The sequence below is a fragment of the Apus apus genome, chromosome 5 (genome assembly GCF_020740795.1).
Source record: "Apus apus isolate bApuApu2 chromosome 5, bApuApu2.pri.cur, whole genome shotgun sequence".
Taxonomy (NCBI): domain Eukaryota; kingdom Metazoa; phylum Chordata; class Aves; order Apodiformes; family Apodidae; genus Apus; species Apus apus.
In genome coordinates, this window is record NC_067286.1 from 55,943,366 (window position 1) to 55,964,048 (window position 20,683).

At 37.1% G+C, this 20,683-nt stretch overlaps 2 protein-coding genes across 3 annotated transcripts in view; one reads left to right on the top strand and one right to left on the bottom strand.

Moving 5' to 3' along the window:
- Nucleotides 1-5,951: 5,951 nt before the first annotated feature.
- On the bottom strand, nucleotides 5,952-7,773 carry RD3L (RD3 like). Its single transcript, XM_051621866.1, has 2 exons — nucleotides 7,406-7,773; nucleotides 5,952-6,627 (listed from the first exon to the last, which is right to left on the bottom strand). Exons 1-2 carry the CDS (start codon nucleotides 7,702-7,704, stop codon nucleotides 6,330-6,332), a joined length of 597 nt encoding a protein of 198 aa, XP_051477826.1. The 5' UTR covers nucleotides 7,705-7,773; the 3' UTR covers nucleotides 5,952-6,329.
- A 7,705-nt stretch (nucleotides 7,774-15,478) lies between these two features.
- TDRD9 (tudor domain containing 9) overlaps nucleotides 15,479-20,683 on the top strand; it is a 56,012-nt gene continuing 50,807 nt past the window's right edge. The window contains exons 1-2 of one of the 2 annotated variants that reach the window (XM_051621864.1): nucleotides 15,479-15,508; nucleotides 16,927-18,774. The gene's annotated coding sequence lies outside the window, so the exon portion shown is untranslated. Of the gene's footprint in view, nucleotides 15,509-16,889; nucleotides 18,775-20,683 lie in introns of those variants that run through there. The other variant, XM_051621865.1, reaches the window with a different exon arrangement.

Below are 20,683 nucleotides of genomic sequence, written 5' to 3' on the forward strand. Positions count from 1 at the left end.
CGGGAAGAGGCGCGAGGCTCAGGCGCGGCGCGAGGCGGGGCGGGGCGGGCGTCGCGCGGCACGATGCTGCGGCAGCTCACCGGGGAGCAGATCCGCGACTGGTTCACCTTCGGCAAGGCCGTGACTGCTGTCGAGCTCCTGGGCGGGGAGGTGCGGGCCGGCCCCCTGTGCGGCGCCCCGGGCCGGCCCTCGGGCCCCGCGGCCGCGCGGCAGCCGGTGGAGGCAGCGGGGTGAGTGCGGGGCGCTGGGCTCCCGCGCTTGGCGGCGGGGAGAGGCTCGTCAGGCCCGAGGGGAGGGCTGTTCGTGAGGGCAGCGGTGGCCTCCCTCCTCTCCCGTGCGTGTTCGTGAGCCCGGGTGTGAAGGGCCTTGCCCCAGGGCCCAGACTCGCCTCTCCGGTTCCCCCCCCCGCTCTGCGTGGGCTCGGGGTGGTCTTGTGGTTCCAGCCTAACACCTCTGGGAATGTTTGTGTCTGTAGTCCAGGTGTGGGTAGGTGTGTTTCTGTGTGTTTAGTACTTCAGTTTGTTGGTTCTTTTTATTTGCTAGTTACCTCTGTTGGCTCGATCATCACTAGACATGCTGCGTGTGGGATTTGCTTTCTCTGAGGTGTTTTAGCACTGCTGTGCAATTGCAGCAAGTGCTGTTGGAGAAACTGAGGAGCAGTTAGGAATGAGCTGTTTTATTCAGATTCAGGTGTGTAGCTTAGGAATTTCGGCAGTGGCAAGTGGTAAATACAGTGGGAGTTAGGAGGAATCTTACTTGCTTCATTAGGAAGTAACCTTCATTAGGAAATAACCTTCTCACAAAGTCTTTTGTGCGTTCAACTATTAAATCAGTCAGCAACACTGCTGATTTGGGCTGATCTTTATTTTCCTCTCATAGTCCCTTAACAATATTACTGGCTTTTATCATGTTGTTTTTAGTGGCTGATCCTTGAATGTTGAATATCTGTTTAAGAGTATGTAACTTTTTTAACCATAGTGCTTCATACATTACTTGTTATTAAGCATGTTTCTGTTGAGTATATTACACATTTTTTTTACATCAAAGTTTGTAAACAAATTTTCTTAATACTGCATAGGTGTTACTTCCCCTATCACTTTGTTGTAAAGTTTGTTTTGCTACAAATTGTGAAAATCTGGCTGATTTATTATGTGTTCTTTCTCCACCAAATGTTCCTAAATCGACTGGTAGGTGTTTTGTAAGTAAGCTGTGTGTTTTCATTGCTCTTGAGACCTATCTGAAGCATTTAAATTACCTGGGTAAAGTTAGTTCAAGGAATATTGGCGTGTCACTCCTTGGATGTGCGTTATTCTCAGATGGCAGAGTTTACAGCCAAGGAAGAGAACTGTAGGTATATTTGTGTGGCAGCCAGGTAGATTTGTCTTTTGGTACTGTCTTGACTTTTGCCAGACTTTTCCCCCTGGACGCTGCCTAAACTGGAAGGTGTTACAGACATGTATAGTAATCTTGGTATTTAGATCAGATGTGGTTATGAATCCATGGTAGTTATAGAAAAGTGTTTTGTATGCACTTTCATATACTAGAGTAATTTTTAAAATTGGGTGCAGGTGCAGTCTGGAGTGAGGATCTTCCTGTATGTTGTATAGCAGCACGGATCAGTGTGTTTCCGGACCTTCCTTAAAGTGTTCACAGTGGCTTCTGAGGAAGAATTAATCTTTTGCCTTCCATCTTAGCATCAGATATTCTGACAGCTCAGCAGAGACTGTTTGGGCTATTGGTTTCTGTTGTTGCTTCGAGGAAAGGACGAAACTGACATGTCAAAAACCTTGCATCCTGTAGATGTGCTTCTCTTAGCTAGCTCGGAATCTCCTGAGAGCTACTGGGTTTTATGCAAGTAGTTAAAATTTTCTGCAAGTGACCAGGTTTTTAAGGTTATTTACTGTGAAATGTAATTCCTAAACCAAGTATGTACAAAATGTCTGGGACTTCTCAGTCTTTATTTAGGTGCCAGTAACATTTCTGTAATACTTGGGAAAGAGTATGACAAAAGGATCTTCAAGCCACCCTAAGTAACACAGAAGATATTAGCAAGATCTGTTAAGCTTTGTGTGCCTAGACAGAGACAAATCTTTATGTTTGGTTAGACAGATACCTCTTTCCACTCAAAAGCTTTAGCAGATAGTCTACTTGTGGGGTTTGACAGTTGTGTTAGCAGAGAGAAGTTCTTTTTGCAGTTGTTTGTGGTCTCTTTTTCTTTCCCGTTTGAGAATAAGAAAGAGGAGATTCGCATCCTAAATAGCCATTTATATAAGTGTGGACAGAGTTTGCTCATCAGCAGACATGTATAAAGTCTTTGAACATAGACGATATGTGCATGTATGTGCTGCTGAAATGCAAATGAAAGTAATCTCTCTTAAGAAGGTGTGTTTGGTTAGCTTTGTTTTGTTTCCGTAAAGGTTTTTGTTTCACCGTTCTGGAAATGGGCTTGTGTTTAGAGAGTTTTTGCAAAAATTACAGAAATCTTGAGAAGATCTAAATTCAAGTATGAAACGTTCAGATTTTATTCACTGGCTTCTAAGAGGGTTTGAAGAGCTGAAAACAAAATAATTGCTTTATTTTTGTTGAGGCTGCTCGTAGCATAATAATCTATATTATTTCCTTAAAAACTCTTGGTTTGTTCTTGGGAAAAGCAAAACCAAAATTATTTCAAAATTTTCAAATATTTATTTATATTTATTTCAAGCTGGGTATACAATTATTGATCCTACTTATTTTGTCTAAATTAACATGTAAGCTTGTGTAGGATTAATATCAAATTGGTAAGGGTAGTAACAGGTGTGTTAATGCTCACAAGTGTGTATAATAACTAATATTTTACAAAAATGTTAGAGACTGTCTAATGAGACCTAAAAGCCTCCCATCTCCATTAAAAAGTGATGTAGAATGTGTTCTCTTCCTCTGCCAATGATACTTCATTTTCCAAGGCTTTTAAGATTATCTTGTTATCTGAACTACCTGTAGAATAGCAGTTTTAGTCTTTGAGCTTATTAGGGCAAGATAATCATTCTCAGAAGTTGTGATTGGAATTTTGATCCTTAGCTGGCTCGTTGAAATTCATCTGATTGTTTAACTGAATGAAAAGAAATTTAAACCTTCCTTGTTATCAAAACAATGGTGTTTCCCATTGACACACTTAACCACCTTTTCTGCACTTAAGCCTTTATTCTCTGTTTGATTTCTGCATTTCACAGCTGTAGCTTTCACCAAGTTAGCTCTCTTCATAGCCAGCTTATTTGGCTAAAAACAATGCATGCTGTTCTGACTGACACTTGTGCAGATGGGAGATGTTGCTGCCCCTTGAAATGATTACCTTTCTATCATTGGAATGGTTTGTGTCAGCTGCCTGCCTGTGTCAGAAATACCAGCTAGGTTACTGTAAGGAACAAAATAGTTTGGGATCCCCTTATGCCAATCGTGGAGGCCATAAATAAAAAGTGCTTAAAGAATCAATGGAGTTCTCAGACAGTAATGTTCAGCAGGGAAATGATGACTGGTCGACAACCATGTTGCTGCTGTCTGATGTAGCTGAACTCTAGGTGTAAGCTGAATTAGAGAAGATAGCTCACCTTAGTGAGCAGACTGAGATAGAGTCTCTTTGCAGCAGGTTGCAGTAAACCTAGCAGATTTGTCTAAAATGTGTTGAACTTTTTTAGTTTGTCTTCTTGCTCTTACACCTTTGCTTTTTCTTTGCCTTTCTCTGCCTTTTAACTAGAGAGAGTACATAATACTTTAATCACGTGAAAAGGCTCATATTTCCTAAAGTTTACCTCTAATTTCTGCCTTTGAAAACAATGGACAAAGAGAGGTCTTAGTGGACAGCATTTTGTCAGCCTTTGAATAATTTTTTTTTTTTCCTTTACTCTCTGCAGTTCCCAGTTTGGTTTCTCTTCTCTTTTCCCCCAAGTGCAGACACTACAACTGGATGCAGTAGCCTACTATCATTTTCATCAACAAAGCATGGATGTTGCGCTGAGATTTGTCATTGAATAGGCTATGATACCTAGATAATTTTTTCAACTACTATTCAGCATATCCTTTAGGATATGTTGTAGTTGATGGTCCTTGTTTCTGGACTTAGAAGACTGCATTTGCTTCTATTAAAGTGAAATTGAGAAAGAATGGATTAATTGTATCTGGGGTCATCGTTTGGGGCTGTTTTGGTTTTGTTGGTTTTTTTCTTAACTGTTTTTGAAAATCATAAAAGGTAAGTGGGCCTAGCATGCTTACTGGTCTTACCATTTTCCGTAAACTGAAATTTGGAAGCTAATTTTTTAGGGATTTTTTTCATCTATTTTCCAACAAAGCTGTGAAGGCCCTGTGTGAATTACGTTGCAGGTATCCTGCACATTCGACTGAATAAAAATTATTTTCTGAAACCAGGACTCTGGATGTTAATTTTCAATGTAATATCAGTTCTGCTAATGCCTTTTATATGCTCAGTACCTGTTACTCTCTTTCCTATGGAAAAGGTACTTGAAGTTTAACTCTTTCGGGAGCTTTATCACTGAGAAAAAACCTTTCTTTGAAACCATCCTGCCCTCATGCAGGGATCCTTGTGTGGATTGTTTTGAAACTACTGGAAAGAATCTGATACTCTTTATTCTGCATCACTAGGGCAGAGTGAGTTGAGATCAACTCTTGTTATTTATTCACAAACTGACAGCTGCACAGAAGGTGAATGAAGAGTTTATACCAGCTCTGAGGTATAATGGTTTAATGAGTTTGCACATGCTTATGAAGTTTTGTGTGTTTACTTTATGGAGAGTGGAGGGATGGGTTATTTTTGATATTGAGCTGCAATTTTTTTATTACTCTAAACCTGTAGGAACTGATTTACTCTATCCCTTCAGTGGTTTTTCAGGTATATGTGAGAGTTGTGATTCTTTCACCTTCTGTGTATAGTATGTTCCACTCTTGTCCCTCGTACGTTCTTAGATTATAAGCTTTCCAAAGTTTCTTTTTTCAAAATAGTATTTTTATCTTTTATTAAAATCTTGTGCCATTTTTTTTAGCCATATTTCTGTTGTATCACTAGTAAATTCTTTCTAGGGTGAAAGATGCAGCTGTGGAGCGTAAGGAAATACCTTTCAGATGTGTGTTACCAACTTTAGGAAATCTGAGTTTCATCTTTAGTATGTTTGAAGAAGGTACCAGAGGAAGCAGTTTTCTTCTGTGTTTGCAAAACAGTGCATGTTGTGAATTGGGCCATGTGAGTTTTGCCTATTTTTTATTATGTGACAGACATTACAAGGAAATCTGGAGATGAAGAGGTTACAGAAGACATGTAAAAATTTGCTACAATGCAATGATGGTAGCCCAATTGGAAATGTAGCAAACTGAGTTCTGGCATATGTTTTAATTGATTTTCTGCTCTAATTGCTGTGACCATAACTGCTACATGTCCCATCAGTCTTTAAAAACTTTATTGTGAACACACAGTGATTGATGATAGCAGCTGAAAAATTTGAAATTTTGTTTTACTTAAATTTATAAAGATCATCTTTTGCTTTGGGAATGATCTGTTGATTCTCTTGCTATTCTAGAAAAGCACTGTCTGATTTGATCAAAAGATTTAAATTTAATGCAGAGTCTGGGTTGCAGGATAACTTCCAGTGAGTCAAATGAAGAAACACAGTTATTTGAAATAAAGTAATTAACTTCTTAAAGAGCAGAGAGCTGATTGTTCAATATCCAGTGCTTCCTGTTTTGCTGTCTATCTTCACAGTATTTCAGCATGTGCAGAGTACACTTTTGAAAAAATACATCAACAGTACATGCAGTGTGTTACAACTTCTGACATTGCTTTCATTATATAACTTATTCTTGAAGTTAAGAAAGAAGCGTTCAGCTCCAGAAAGTATTTACGAGTTTATTTGGTATAACTGATACTATATTAAACCATTTATCTCACATGATATAAAGTTCCCGTACAGCCTAAAACCTATGTGACAAATACAGAAGTTTTTGCCTAACACTTTGATGCTATTTCTAAATATGGAATGGAGTCTCTTCTTATTTAAATATGTCTAGCTGTATATCTAGCTAGGAAATTAAAATGCTTCAGGGTTTTTTCAGAAACATCGACATTTTTGGTTAAAACGTCCCTTCAAACACAACATCTTTAAGGTACTGTAAAGGTTAGAGAGTTCATATACAAAGTTTGCATACTAGCTATAAACAAGCATTTCAGTTTCTGAACTTGGAAAAAAAGGGAGCATGTCACATTTCTTATTCCTATGTTTATGGGTGTAATGACAGGAAAGGAGTGCAAATGGCTATATAGCTTTTTGAAATAAACACAAACCAAATTAACTTGATGGGTAGTAATAGGGTAGATTCCAGATTCTGTGAGAGAAGGTGGGAAACATGCTTTGTGTGTTTTTGTCAACATAACTTGAAACCGTGGGGATTTCATCTTTGTCCGATTTGTTAGAACTGTCTCCCTGCAGGCTGAAATGTTCAGAGCAATTTGTATTCCATGCATCTACCAGTTGGTCTTGTTGGTTTTCTCTCTTAATGGTGGTAAGAAAATCTTTTAAAACTTGTTTGAATATATAGACTATTTCCCAAGGTAAAACATCATTTTCTGCCAAAACTTCACGAAATCTAGAAACAAACAAAAATTGAAATCTAATCATCAGAGTTGAAAACTCTTCTGTTTCCTCTCTGGTCTGTTGAGGGGAGGGAGAAGGAAATTACTGCATTCTGGTGTCATTTAGTCCTTGCTGCCACATTTCCCCACACACCTCCCCCTAAAGATTATAAGAGGAAAAGGGCTCTAACAATGTACTGGATCTGGTCCAGCTATTATGAGGAATTTTTTTTTTTTTTTGACCCATGTATGGAACTTGATTTAAACTGACTTTGCTTTTAGGTATATTCTGGGCTGTAAAAGGCACGTAGGCTTGTGCTGTCATTCCTACGTGTCCATAGAAAGTGTATTTAAACTACAGGCATAGGAGAGTTTTTCTTTGTAAAATGTTGGGGAGGTTGTTTGTTTTTTAAAAAAATGGTGTGGTTTTTTTTTTTCCTGCTGATTTTCTGGTTTTATAAGCTGTCAGGTATTTTGCACAGTGAGGCTGTTTTTGTGCATAACAGGAGATTGCATGAGTCCTTTAATTTGGAAACGGGGAAAAACTATAAGTATTGAGAGGTCACGTGTTTCAGCATGTGAGACTTCCCTTGTTTTGGATTAGGCCAGGAAAATATTAATTAAAAGCTTCCTTGAGTGCAAGATAGTAAAGATGTGACTTCTGAAACACATGTGAAAATGTGTTCCAGTTGCTAGCTGTTAATTTGGAAGAAAGATCAGAGATGGATTAGATTAAAGAAACATCTTACTTATGATTGAGTATTAAAAGTTAGAGAAATGTGAAACAGTTACCTGCTGAGAACAGTTCCTGTTTGGCAAGGCTGGATTTGTGAACACAGGACTTCAAGCTGCCGTTGCTCGGTAGCTGGAATTGTTGCTTGAGGGTTTTGGTAGTTCCTCAGCCAGTTGTAATCCATGCCAGTCTTCTGTACTTTTTGTTCATTTTCAATCTCTTGCACTAATCTTTCACGCTCTTTCAGGTGCCATTTCAATTCCCTCAGTAGGGTTTTTGTAACTACTTCTGATCCAGGATATCCTGTGGGTTTGTAGGAATCATTTTTTGGCCATTTCATCCAGCCAAAAAGTGGCATTTTTTTAAGCTGTAAGGGGAGTGAAAACAATAATTTTGCTTATCTCTGTCTGACCATTAGTATTTATACCTGTAGACTTCCTTCTTAGCAGCTCAATGTTCAAAGGAAACTTTATTAATGATCTAAAATACTTCCCAGTAAAATACAAGTAGTGATAACAATAATTACTACGCCATAATTAAATCTGACAAGCCTTGCATTCTGTTTTCTGAGTTAATATGATTACATGAAGTTTATGGCATTTAAAAGTGGGTATCTGTCATATTTCAGTTTTTATTCTGGTAACATGTATGGATTAAAAAAAACACAAAATAAACAAAAAACTCCAAATCAACAAACAAGAAGCCTTCTCCAAAACAAAACAACAAGAAGAAACCCCATCAAACCCCCAAACCTCCAAAGTTGGAAGAAACCCATACATTTTAAAAAGTGATTAAATAAATTATGTATTGAAAAAGCAGAGTTTTTTAAGCTTCTGTATACATTTTTATTATAAATAAATTCTTGTTTAAATAACCTGGAAACAGGACTTTGGTGTAATAGGCTTTTAAATTGCAGCTCATTACAAATCATGCAGCCACAAACATGCTAATTGGAATAACAGAAATTACCTTTGCAGTTGTCTGTGAACAGTGTCGTTTCAGGTGAGTTTGATTGAAGGTCTTTTATTATAGCATAATCTGTTTCCAGGCTGTTACTGCTGCTGGAAAAAAATAAGGTTTTTCCTTTTTTCTTAATTTACTCAAACTGTGCTTACAAAACCGGCTTTCTGTACCGAATGTGACATCTTAAGTTTTTCTGCTTTTAAGGTTCATTTTTATCCTCTGTATCAAAGAGAAGTAGTGATCCATTTACCCTAACATGGTCTCTCAAGTACTTTGTAGAAAGTCCATTAAGATCTCCTACCTTTGAATTGAGTTCTGCCGATGGGAGCAGTTTAAAAAAAGATGGTAACAATTTCAAATGCTTGTTGCTAAATCCATCCAATGGTATTGTTGGTAGTGAGATGAATAATGATAGTCTGAAGCAACTACAGATGTGCTTCTAGCTGAAGTTAAGGCTGTCGTATGATGTGATGCTTGGCTGTGCATAGCTGTAGGTCACAGTTTAGAGCTGTAGTTTTATGCCTGTAGAGTGCTAAAAATAGCTATTTGTTTTATCCTTAAACTAAACTTTCAGGCCAGTGAGATGCTGGAAGACTTTTCTCCCATTAGAGGGGGATCAGGCTATTCTACTGTCATTTTTAAACAGCTAAGAATAGTCCTTCTCTAGTAAAGATCATCTAAACCTTTTGTTAAGTGAATGTTGACAAAAAAGAGCTATTTGAGAATTGCTCAGGATTTTGTTGCTGTATTAAATGCTTTCTCCAGATGAATTTCATCAACCTCATGTTACTACACTTTCTCATTACCGTGCATAGCTGTTAGCATTTTTAATTAACATTTCAAGTGGGTTTAAAGAAGCCAGTCTGTAACACCTATGGTGTGCCATGAAAGACACATTCATCTAATTAAAGGAAGAGAATGATAAAGAGATGCAAATTGAGATAAAACTGATGTAAAAAGCCCAGAATTGTAGGTCTTACCATAGACTTTGCTTCTTTCTCAACTGGCTGTCAGTTGCGTGCTCCCCCTTTCCTTGATGAGTATTTTGAGCATATCCATTTTTAAGATTAATTTTCAGAGCTGGCATTGTGCACACTAAAGGTCGCTGAAGCAGCCATTTTCCGTTCCAGTTATTCGGTCTCTTCCTATTAATCTAAACAGTAGGCATGGTATACAAAATGCCTTCTCTTCTGCTCTCTCTTGTTCTAATGACTGTCTCTGCTCCTGTAAGGATTTTTACTCCTGCCTTTTTGCCTCCACTGTTGTGTTGAACTTTTGGGAGAACAAGGGTTCTGTAAATTTGTTCTAGATGTCATACAACATAAAGGATGACGTGCGTAGCTGTTATTAAAGCTGATACTACTTATACATTGGAAAAATTCAAATGTCAGTATTAATCCTCTTCAACTGGAAGGTTTTCACATTGCATTGTATATGGTACTATGAAAAGGGAAGGGAGCTAGGTTTATGATGACAGAACTGTCCTGACATGTTTTCTGATGAAATTAAAATGTTCCTTGCCACCTCCTTTACAGTAGAGTTAACGTATCACCGTTGTTTTTTTTTTTTAAACTATATCAAATTGGAAAGTAAACTGCTGTACAGTAGAAAACCATCAGAGTGTCTTTGCAAATGAAGGAGATGCATGCTGGAAGGTATGCAGATTAATTAAATGAAACCTACAACAGTGGTTTTGGGTTGGTTGTTTTAATCTGGGGGAAAAAACACCTCTGTTTTTATTCCTCTCATTAATTTTAGTCAGTTCCTAAAATGGCAATAATAAAATTACAAATGGTATGAAGTCTTTACTGATTACTGTAGCTAGTAGGTGGATGATTTGCTTCCATTTATAAACTTTTTGGATTCAATTATCAACTTTGCTGTGCATTTTTCTTTTGATTTGACAGAACAACTTACTGTAGCTGTTTGGCCTGCAGACGGGTGGTGTGTCTACCTCTTGATAGCTTCACACAGCATTTGCCTACTGTTTTTGCTTTTTAGCAACTGTGAAAAAAACTTCCCATGCACCTACATGAGAGGCCTCTTGATAAGACTCCTCATTTGGTCCTTCACTGTGATGGCTAAAAACATTAATAATTCTCTTAACAGTATTAACTGACAAAGTTGTGGAAGCTATCAGTGTACTCCTGTTGCTGTGATGAATACAAACAGGACATATTTAAAGCTGACTTCTTCAGTTGGACTGTAATATTAATGTCTCTGGTTCTGGTGACACTTCACTAATAGGCAGGAGAGTTAAAGGCATCAGTTTGAAATTTAAGGGATCTCTTATTTGATACTAGTCTTCAGACATTTTTAATGTCAGTGCAGTCTTCTACTTGCATTGTGTTTTACTCAGATTTATTTAAACTGGATTTTACCAAGTTGATAAAAAATGCTTTTGTTTTGATTTTCTTACTATGGGGATTTATGGTTTTTGTTGGGGTTTTTTTTGCTGTTTGACCGTTTCCTGCCTTTGTGGTTAAAGGGAAGAGATTAATTTTGAAGTTTGATGGAGTGTAGAAGCTTTATGAATGTTGCTAAAGGGTCAGAAACAAGGCTTGATAGATGACCTGTGCTTTTGGGTTACGTTAATAGATACGAACTTCCAAGTCATAACTAATTATAGCAATATTAATTTACAGAATTAACTGTTCCATGTGTGGTAGAGAGGTAGTTGCTGTGTGGCTTGTCACTATCAGCCACAGGGAATAGCTGCCATCTTCAAACATTCCTGTTCGAGCTAGGGCTGCAGAAAGACATAGATGAAATATATCTGAGATGTTGAGTTTACGTTGTCTATTCAAATTCAAACATTTGCATTTGAGATTTTTAGGATTTTGCAGAGTAGTTTTAGTGTGTTCCCTCTATCTCCTTCTCCCCATCTAGGTAAGGTTTTCAAAAAGGAGCTCTGTTGTGAGGCAGAGTAGTGCAGGCCTTTAAGATGTCTTGTATATGAAGACGTTATCACTGAAGATAGCTAATTACCTTTTTAGAACAATTTTCTTGGGTGAAAAAGCATGCACCTCTTTGATTCTTAGACTCTTGATCTGTAAATCACTTTTGTAAAATCTGTATCTTAGTATTTTAATAGATTTCACTTACTCTAAATTCTATTATTAATCTTCTGGGTTTGTGACTGAAACAACATAGTTTTTGAATAACAGCACTTCAAAGAAATAAAGTTGGTGCATTGCTGCAGGTAAGACCAGTCTTCTCTAAGTATGGAATGCCAGCTGCCAGTTGAAAGTAATTTTGGTATGTCCTTCAGTAAAACTCATGGAAGGTTATTTACTGTCATGATGAATTTTCAGTTATGTAAAGTGTTACGTTATTCTAGTTTCAGAAAAGAGGCTTTGAAACAGTCTACTGTATATATTTTACTAAAATTGTACAGCAAAATATTGCTCTGTATGCTGTCAGGATAAGCGGGTGTGTTTTTTTCCAAGTTATTTACCCTCCCCCCTGAGATTTCTGTGTAGGTGAACAGCTTGTGTGTATGATAGAAGCGATGACTTAGGGCAGCCTGTCTCTGAAGTCAGTCGCACTAGTTTTATGTTCAGCTCTGAGTTCCATGTGAATTTTTGTGTCAAATGAGGCAAAGCATAAAAAAGAAAAAAGTACCTTTATAAGAATATTTAAAAACACAGCCCTAGATCACTTCAATTTTTCAGTTGGTTGTCTCTAAGACAGAAATGTTCTTGAAGCTATAATTAAAGAGTTAATAGAAAATTGTCTGACAGGGGATAAGCATACATCTTAAAAATTGGAATTTAATTACAAAGCTGAATATTTTATTTATATAATCAGAATCGCAGCTTAAGCAGTGTTACTTTATCAGGGAATAAGATTGTACGTTTCTGTTAATTTAATAAGGCTTTTTTAAAGCGTTGTGTCTAGAGACATTAACTGTGTTTGATTTATTCATTAGCATTGTAGTATATGTCACTGAAAAGTGCCAAAGAAATTACATGCCACAGTTTAGTTCTTTGTGCAGAAATGCTTTGGTTAATATCTAAAATGTTCAAATTCCAAAATTTGCTGAGTGTACTCTATTATGATGGCCTTGTTGACCTATTAGAGGTCATGCTATAGCTTGAAGAAAAGGAAGACCTTTATCTAGCTGAATTTATTTAAAGAAAGGCCCCCTTAATTTATTTGAGATCATTTGCAATTGGATGTGTCAAAAATGTCTGGTATTAAACTGTTTCCTTCTAGTTTCTCTGAAGTGGCAGCCATATTTAATTTTATGCTTATGACACTTAAGTTTGCTTTGCCCAAATAAAAAATATTTTAAAAGATTTTGTCCCAAGCAAATGCTCCAGATTAGTTTAAGTAGTCATATATGTGCTAAGATCTGTCACAATTTAGAAAAATGTTATAGTAGTTAAAGCACATGGTAAAGAGTAAGGAAAATATCCCATTATCTCCTAAGAAACCATGTTAATTAATTATCTTCCAAAAAGAAGTGTTTACTAGCTGTGTAATACCTTTTTGCCTGGATGGCAAAGCCTCTATGGCTGGAATAGGTTTGGATTTTCTAAACCTTGTAATTCCTCCACTGTCAGCAAATGTTTCTTGAAACTCCTTAGAAAAATGTTCCATCCCTTTCTGTTTGTCCAGGTATGTACGGGATATCTCCTAATGATGGTTTATAAATGGTTACTTGAAAGGATTGTATCATTCTGATGACTTAATGCGAGTGCCAAAGGACTTAATAATGATTCTTTTTCCATTTTGCTTAAAAAATATCATTCTGTAAGCTTTTTATTTTAGTAAAGTTGCAAAGTTCAGCATTAAAGCATTGAGAAATTATGTAATGAAGGTTGTCTGTTAATTTCACATGCCTATATGCAATTTTCCAGTTGCATATGATTTTCCTCAAGACTGTGCATTGAGTGAGCAATGTTCATTCTTAATGACTGGCTATTAGTTTCTTTATTCATTGCATAGCCTGAGGTTTATTTGTAGCATGCTGTTTCCGAAGACACAGAACCTATTTTCTGAAAGCAAATAGCCAGATAGCCACATTTAAAAAAAATACGTTCTCCCAGATCACCAAGGTGCTGCTGTCTTCGTTTTCCTGGAGCTGAACTGGCAAAGCACTTGCAGACCTCAGAGAGCCCATCTTGAAATGCTTAAAACTCCATCTCCAGGAGCATTAAGTTGAATATATCTGGTCTTACATAAAACTGTTTCTTAACTTATTTCAGCTGCTGCTTAAATACTGATACTTCTGCAAGGTCATTACAGCAAATGATTCTTCCTTTCTCACCGTTAGCCCCTACCCCTCAGTGGAAATATTTTGTTGAAGGAATTTGCTTGCTGTTCCCCAGGGCTGACAGTTGAGTTATGTGCTCTTCCATGACAGCTTTTACTGTCTTAATCAGACGGCTGTTTTTTCTTGCAGAGGATTGAAGGACAGGTTGTATTTACTGCATAATCAGGTTTTACTGTCAGAATATGTGTGTCCAGTGCACTCAGTGAGGCTGTGGTCTTACGGAAAAGAAAAGTAATTGATTATACCACTAAAATCTGTATAGTCTGTACATACAATACAGCCAAATTGTGATATTGTTGCCAAGTTTAGGTGTGTTACTTTTAACTGCTGAATGCTTGATTTTTATACCTTCATTGTGTTCTTAGGTTTTATTTGTGTTTTAATATTAATAGTCAGTGAAATATCCTATTTAACAAATGGTCTGACAGGATGTGTATGAACTCTTCCAAATTGTAACTCAGATTCATGCCTGTTGTGGCATGCTCCCTGCCCCAGCTGTTTCAGAAGGGTTAGAGTGATAGAAGTGTTGTATTCTGCTTGTGGAAAGTAGGCAGCTGATGCTCATACAGCTGTTGTGCAGATGTGTGCAATCCTGTTGAATCCTGCATTAAGAGATACTTGAGGTCTGGGGAAAAACTGTCATAATTCTATGCCTAAAATATTGTTAAAATAGGATAAGAAGCCATGTCTTGCTTGTTTTACAGCAGTAAGTGATAAATACTTGCTGTTTGCTGTAGGAGGAAATAATGCCTGATCTGAATTCAGAGCCAAGCTGGTACAGGGTTGCCTTGTCAGAGACACTGGGTGCTCTGTAGCATCAAGATACTGTAGATTACTGCAGTGCCATGTTAAAAATCTGACTGGTTTCAGCTTACTTGTTTTTGGAGTCAGTGTTGCTTACAATTTGGGTCAAGAATAGATGCTTCTACAGCAGTATCCTATATATATACCTAGATATACACCTACAGAGAAACATATTTGTTGTTTGTTAGCAAATCATTGGGTAACAAAAGCTTGCACTGGAACCAGACTTAAAATTAAGGTGCAAGCCCAGAGTTTTGACTTGTAGTTTGTATTTAAAAAAATAAACAAAACAAACAAGGTGCTTTTGATGTGTCCAGAGCTCTTGTACATTTAAGTTTATTTATGATTTGATAATTATACAATAATTGTATGTATGTGGCTTTATTCTTTAGTGAAATTTGTGGGTTTTTTCACACAATTTGTGTAGAAGAGTTAAATCCCATTTCATTCTGCTTAAGTCATGGATAGCTTTTATCTTGTGTGTAATTAATTTCCATAAAATTCACTGATTGGGTGATTGTGTTAATGTGTTTTTTCTTCCCCTGGCCACCATAATCTCTTTCCTCAAAGACAAAAGTTCTTTCTTAAAGCAGTGAGATCGTTGTGTTTATTCCTGTCTGCTTCTGCTGTCTCCAGGGGTAATGCAAAAATCACGTGTGTTTTCTTAATTTTATTGTGTCAAGAATTGGTGAAACAGTTATTTTGTCTTTTCTCAAGAAATCATAGACTTGCATTAGGAGAGTAGTTCCTAGGTATTAAAAACTTAAAGGGTGATATTTTGGGGGCTCATTTTTTAAAAAACTACACAAAAAGATTTAATGTGGCACTTTTCCTCAGGTTAGTATCTAACTGCAGAGACAAAATGTATTTCTGAAGTTTGTTCATTGAAGTAGTTCCTGCATTTCATAGAGTCTCTGAACTTACTGTATAATGCTGTTATTCCCAGATACATCCATGACTGTTACATTTGGCAGCCTTTATTGAATTGTCATTTTTTTCCTCTTCAGCCTGCCTATCAGAGAGGATGTTGGAACTGAATATGCTGAGAAATACAGACAAGCAGATGCACAAGAAGTAGGTGTGGCTGGAAATGATCAGCTTGTCTGTGAACCAGGTAATATCTATCTTATCTATCTATCTGGTTCCTATTGTAAACTCAGGCACACTTCTTTTCCTTCTGTGGTCTTTCCTCCCATCACCTTCCCTAAGCAAAACTAGGAAACCGAAGTGTGTATTCCTTGTCTGTTCAATGCTGTATGTTAATTTGTTTGTTTTGTGTAAGGCACGGTATAAATAAACATCTTATTTTCTGGAAACCACAATTCATAATGCTTTTGCATAGATTTATGTGCATACATCTGTCCTAATGTATCGATAAAAACATAGATATATGATTGAAATATGTCAGAGGACACCACTCATTGGTTTAATGTCTTTCTCTGTTATGTTTTCCCATTTTCTATCAGTGTTATTTCTGTGTATACTTGATTGTTGCTTTGAATTGCCTTCTGAGAGAAATTTAATTGCACTTCTTTCCTAGGAGCTCTGGTAAAAGCAGTATGAGACTGATTCACTTGTCAGGACAGCTCAGCTTCAAACTTTCTGTGCCTCTTAATTTCCAAATTTATATTGTAGCTCATTTCACAAGAAAAGGGTTTTTATGTGGTACTCTGTAGTACTTTTTGTATCCCCGTTGTTGACATACAGAAATTTGATAGATTGAGAAATTTTCTAGGATTTACTTCAATGCTCTGCAAATTATATGACCTCTGGAGCTCAGGTAGGTTGTGAAGCCATTTGTTTGGTCTGTCATCAGCTGAGAGGCAGTAGGTGCAGTTGGCCTGTCCAGTGCTTGCCATGCATCTGACCATCTGTCCTAACCACAAAATACAGTTTCTTGTTCACTCAACATTACATAAAATTTGTGGGAGAGGAGAAGCTAGTGAAAGGTGAAAATGGGGGAATAAAAGGATGGAAGGAAACCTCAAATGTTGTGATTCAGGAATGTGGTGTGCTCTAGTTTTTCTCATGCTTTACTAGCAAAGGAAGGACAGCATCAGGTTGACTAACCATAAACTACTTTGATGATTCTTTAAAAGTATATTGGTATTGGTTGATCAAGAAAATACAGTAGATCATTTCATGTCCTCCAGCTATTAAATCAGAATTCTATCTAAGGTAGGCTAACAACTTAATTTAGCAGCACAGGTGGCCTGCTTAATTTTGAATAGACCCAATGCTAGCCATGTTTCTCATGTGAAAGAAACAGGGTAATAATATATGCTTTTTAGGAAATTTATTTTTATAAATACCTATTTTCTCTTGGTCTATCCTAAAATATTTTGTCCTTGAAATTTACCTTCTAATATTTGTTTTTGCCTTTCATTTGTAATTTACTTAAACATCATCTAGTTAGCAAACAACCTTATAAAAACACCCCAAAATCCTAAAAGATTAGAGTATGCATAATATCTTATTATTAATCTATTAGATCTTTTCCTCTGTTGCCCTCACTTTCTCTTTTCTTTCTAGTCTTTGTGTTCTGATCTGGAATCTCAGTCCTTTCAGGAGCTGTCCCATGTGGTGCTGATACCTTCCTCCTTCTGTCAGCACTCTGCTCCCAGCTGTTTGCAATCGAGTGGGGGACTCTCAGCAGACTGGATAGTGATGGCACTGAAAGATTCCTATGGCATTCTGAGACATCTGCCAAATCCCACCTAGATGGAGAATAACATGAAAACTTAAAAAAATCCTGGTTGTTACTGCTGTCAACTTTGACTTACAGACATATTCAGGAAAGTTATGTTTGGGTAATATAAATAAAGAAGCTCAGTGAGTGAGCAGGAGATTTGTAATGTTAATTTTATGGATTATAAATGTGTATTATATTAATGAGACTGCTATTCTCAAATGGTACTGTGTTCACCATGCCAATTTTAAGAGTTCCAAGACCCATTTGTAACTATCAGTTACCAGTTTGGAAGTGTATGTTCTATTTCAGAACATGAAAATTGTCATAAATGGTCAAGGATTTATCTAGACCAGACCCTATCACTCTAGCTGTGTTGAATACAAATGCATCAAGAACTAAGGTGCACAACATGAAAATGAGAAGCTGATTTGCCCTGAAGGTTTCAGAATCAGTACCCCTCCTGTTGCTTCTTTCTTTCTGAACTGCTAGTCTACTTGTAGATTTTATCTTCGGTAGAAATTGACAGTCTTTTTTAAATCTTGTAGAGTCACCAAGACTGTTGTGGTATTTACTTCTGCTTTGGTGTTTTCTGAAGTTCTGTTGAGTTTCAATTTTGTGCTTTCCAGTTTCTTTGAGAGTGCATATGCTTTTATACTGAGAGGACAAATAGAAATGCCTGATCTGCTTCTCTATCAGCAAAAAGGTTTGTCAGAGAACTGCATTTAAAGTTGTGGCTTCTACAGAGCATGGTACAAATGATACTACTGTGAAAAGGAAGTGATTAAATGAAAGCAGAAGAAAATTCTTTGTCACAGCTCTTAGCCAAAAAAGGTGGAGCATCAGCAGTTCTTCTTCGCTGGCCAATTGAGCTAGTTTTATAACTGGTACTACCTGTTTCAGAGTCAGACCTAGACCTTTGGTTCAGTGAGGTCATGAGATGTGCAGAAGGGAACTTTCCAAAGCTTCTAAAATCCTTAATAAACTTTATTTTTTAATATTTTTTTTAAAAGGAAAAATGAAAACACCTATATGATTTTTTTTCATGCAGCTTTGTGAATGGCAGGTATTTTCTCCTCTTCTGTCTCCCTCATTTTCAAACCATTAAGGTGATCGCTGGGTATCATCTAGGTCCAAGGTGAAGTAACTCTTACAGAGAAGAAGCAGTTTAAACATTTCTGATTAGCTTTCTGACATATAAAAATACTGAAGTTACAGACTTCTTTAAGTGTTTTGGGTTCAGAACACAATAATGCCAGGAAAATTAATCATAGCAGAGATACTCACCCAAAACCTTGTGTATTCAAAATATGTGCAAGTTGAAGAGGATTGTAGTGGAGAGCAGAAGTCTTACTACTTGTGGTGTTTTCTTAGGAATTTTAATGTTACTCAGGGGCATGCTTCACCAGTCAGTACTTCAAGAGACAGAAAACTGTTAGCCTGTTTCCCCTGTCAGGAAGGATAATCACTTTGCCCAGGCTCTGGATCGAGCTCTTCAGGGCTCAATCAGTAGGAACTTCATGTACTTTGTGTTACAACTGAAGGAGCATGACTTACTGTGATGTCCTTATGCTTGGTGACTCAGTGTAGGAGCCTGGTTTTTCCTGTGGCTTTCCTTTCCCATGAGCTTCCTTGCTAACTGTAATTACATTGTGTGTTTGTAGCTCAGCAGAAGAATCATCAGTGACATAGTAAGTATCTCATCTGACTCATCTAACCAGTACTTCCAAGTATATTTTTTATGCAACTCACTTTAATTTGCTTAGTGGCAGCTACCAAGATCTAGCTGTACAGTCTCTTCTCGCAGAAATGGTAAATACAAAAATCTAATACTGCATTAAGGAATCTCTTCAAATTCAGTTCAGGAAACATCTGTTATAAGGGCTACAGTAACTGAAATACTGGAAAATTGCTCTTTCCATGGGCAGTAGTCTGTTTTAATCATGGCAGTCAACATATCTCTACAGAACTTTAGTAATAACTGCAAAGGAAGTGAGCAGGCAAATTCATCTTTTCCCATCTTTCCCAAAATATGCAAAAGATGCATATTTGAGCACGATGTCTTACAAAGGTGTGCACTGGTTCAGTTTGTTGTTTGAGATAGAAGTCTCACAGTTGTCATGGTATGAGTTCCCCAGGCAAACTCAGTAATGTTTCTTTCAGTTTAAGCATAGAGTATGTCTTGAAGAAAAAGCAAGTCCTAACAGCTTTTAGTACTTCCAGCATCTGCTAAAGGGTTATATGGCTGCCAGTTCTCAAACTCTGCCTATAGATGGTGGCTAACATTGGATGACCATTTACTTTTGACATAATTTTTTACAGATTCCTGTTCTTAGGAGGAGGTAAGATATTGCTGTCACAGAACGGTCATATAAAAAGGTATATTAAAAAATGTTTCATCAATGAAAACAATGAGATACACAAAATCAGTTTAATCTGATGATTCAGCAGGTACATGAATACCTTGGTTGCTTATTTGTGTTTCTAGTTTGTTCTTTTTGAACTTTAGGTTAATGATTTCCCATTAATACACTGGTTTTTACTGAGTTAGAGATGCTTGTAATGAAAATAATAGTTTGATTTTTTTGTCCTCTTTTTTATAAGCACTGTAGTAGAATTGCTGCTGTCTTCTGTTGTACACTTAAAACCACAAAATTGCATTTGTTACATGGAAAACTGTATAGTGGGAAGGCTATGTTTCTTTAACAGGGACATGCTGACACTGGGATCTCTTCCCTGGCAGCTTGAGATCTCCTCCAGCGTTGGTCAAATCACACAGAGCTACTGATGTCTCAGTAGTGACATGTTTGTGCCAGAGGGAAGCCAGTCAGCCTTTGCAGTGTTCCTCTGACAGAACAATATAGATGAATTCTTCTGGGGAATATATTTAGAAACTTGACTACAAGTATTTTAAAGAGAACAGTTAATCTTTTCAAGGGTGCTGCTTTAAGTTATATTTCTTATGTGTTTAATAGTTGCTATGTAAATCACTGTGTTTTGGTCACCTATAGTTGTTGCATTACACAGAATCTAGGTAAAGAACCTTTCCTGCTAGAGTGTGTGGCTGGTTTTTAGTGCTTTACAGAACTGTCTTAAAGAACTGTTCAGCTTTTGGGAGTTTGTTTTAATGTGAGAATAACTAATTTTGTATTCCTTGACTCTTGAAGACAATTTGGGGGGCTGGAGCACATTCAGGTGTGGTACAAAGACAAGAGCAATGGTCTTCCCGCTTCTCCTTCACTGCTATGTGAGGTTATTAGTAACCTTTTCAAAGGAAGAAAGCTATAACTGCATGGTATTTAGACTGTAGCCTTTATTTTACAATAAATATTGCCTTTGTAAAAAGAATAGCAGATTTCTTTCCTACTACTCTGTGTTTCTTCAAGAAATGACATTAAAATGACATGGTTTCTTTAGCCAAATTGTTTAATTTAACTTGCAAAATTGTTGTTTGCCAAAGTCTTGTCCTGGTTTTCCCCTTCTACACCTGCCTCCACACCTGTTCAGCCACTCTTGTTTTTCACGGTCAAACTGACAGCAGGCTGCTAAGCAGAAACTCACAGTAGCAGTGGAGGAGTTTTGTCCTGCATTACCCAGTGA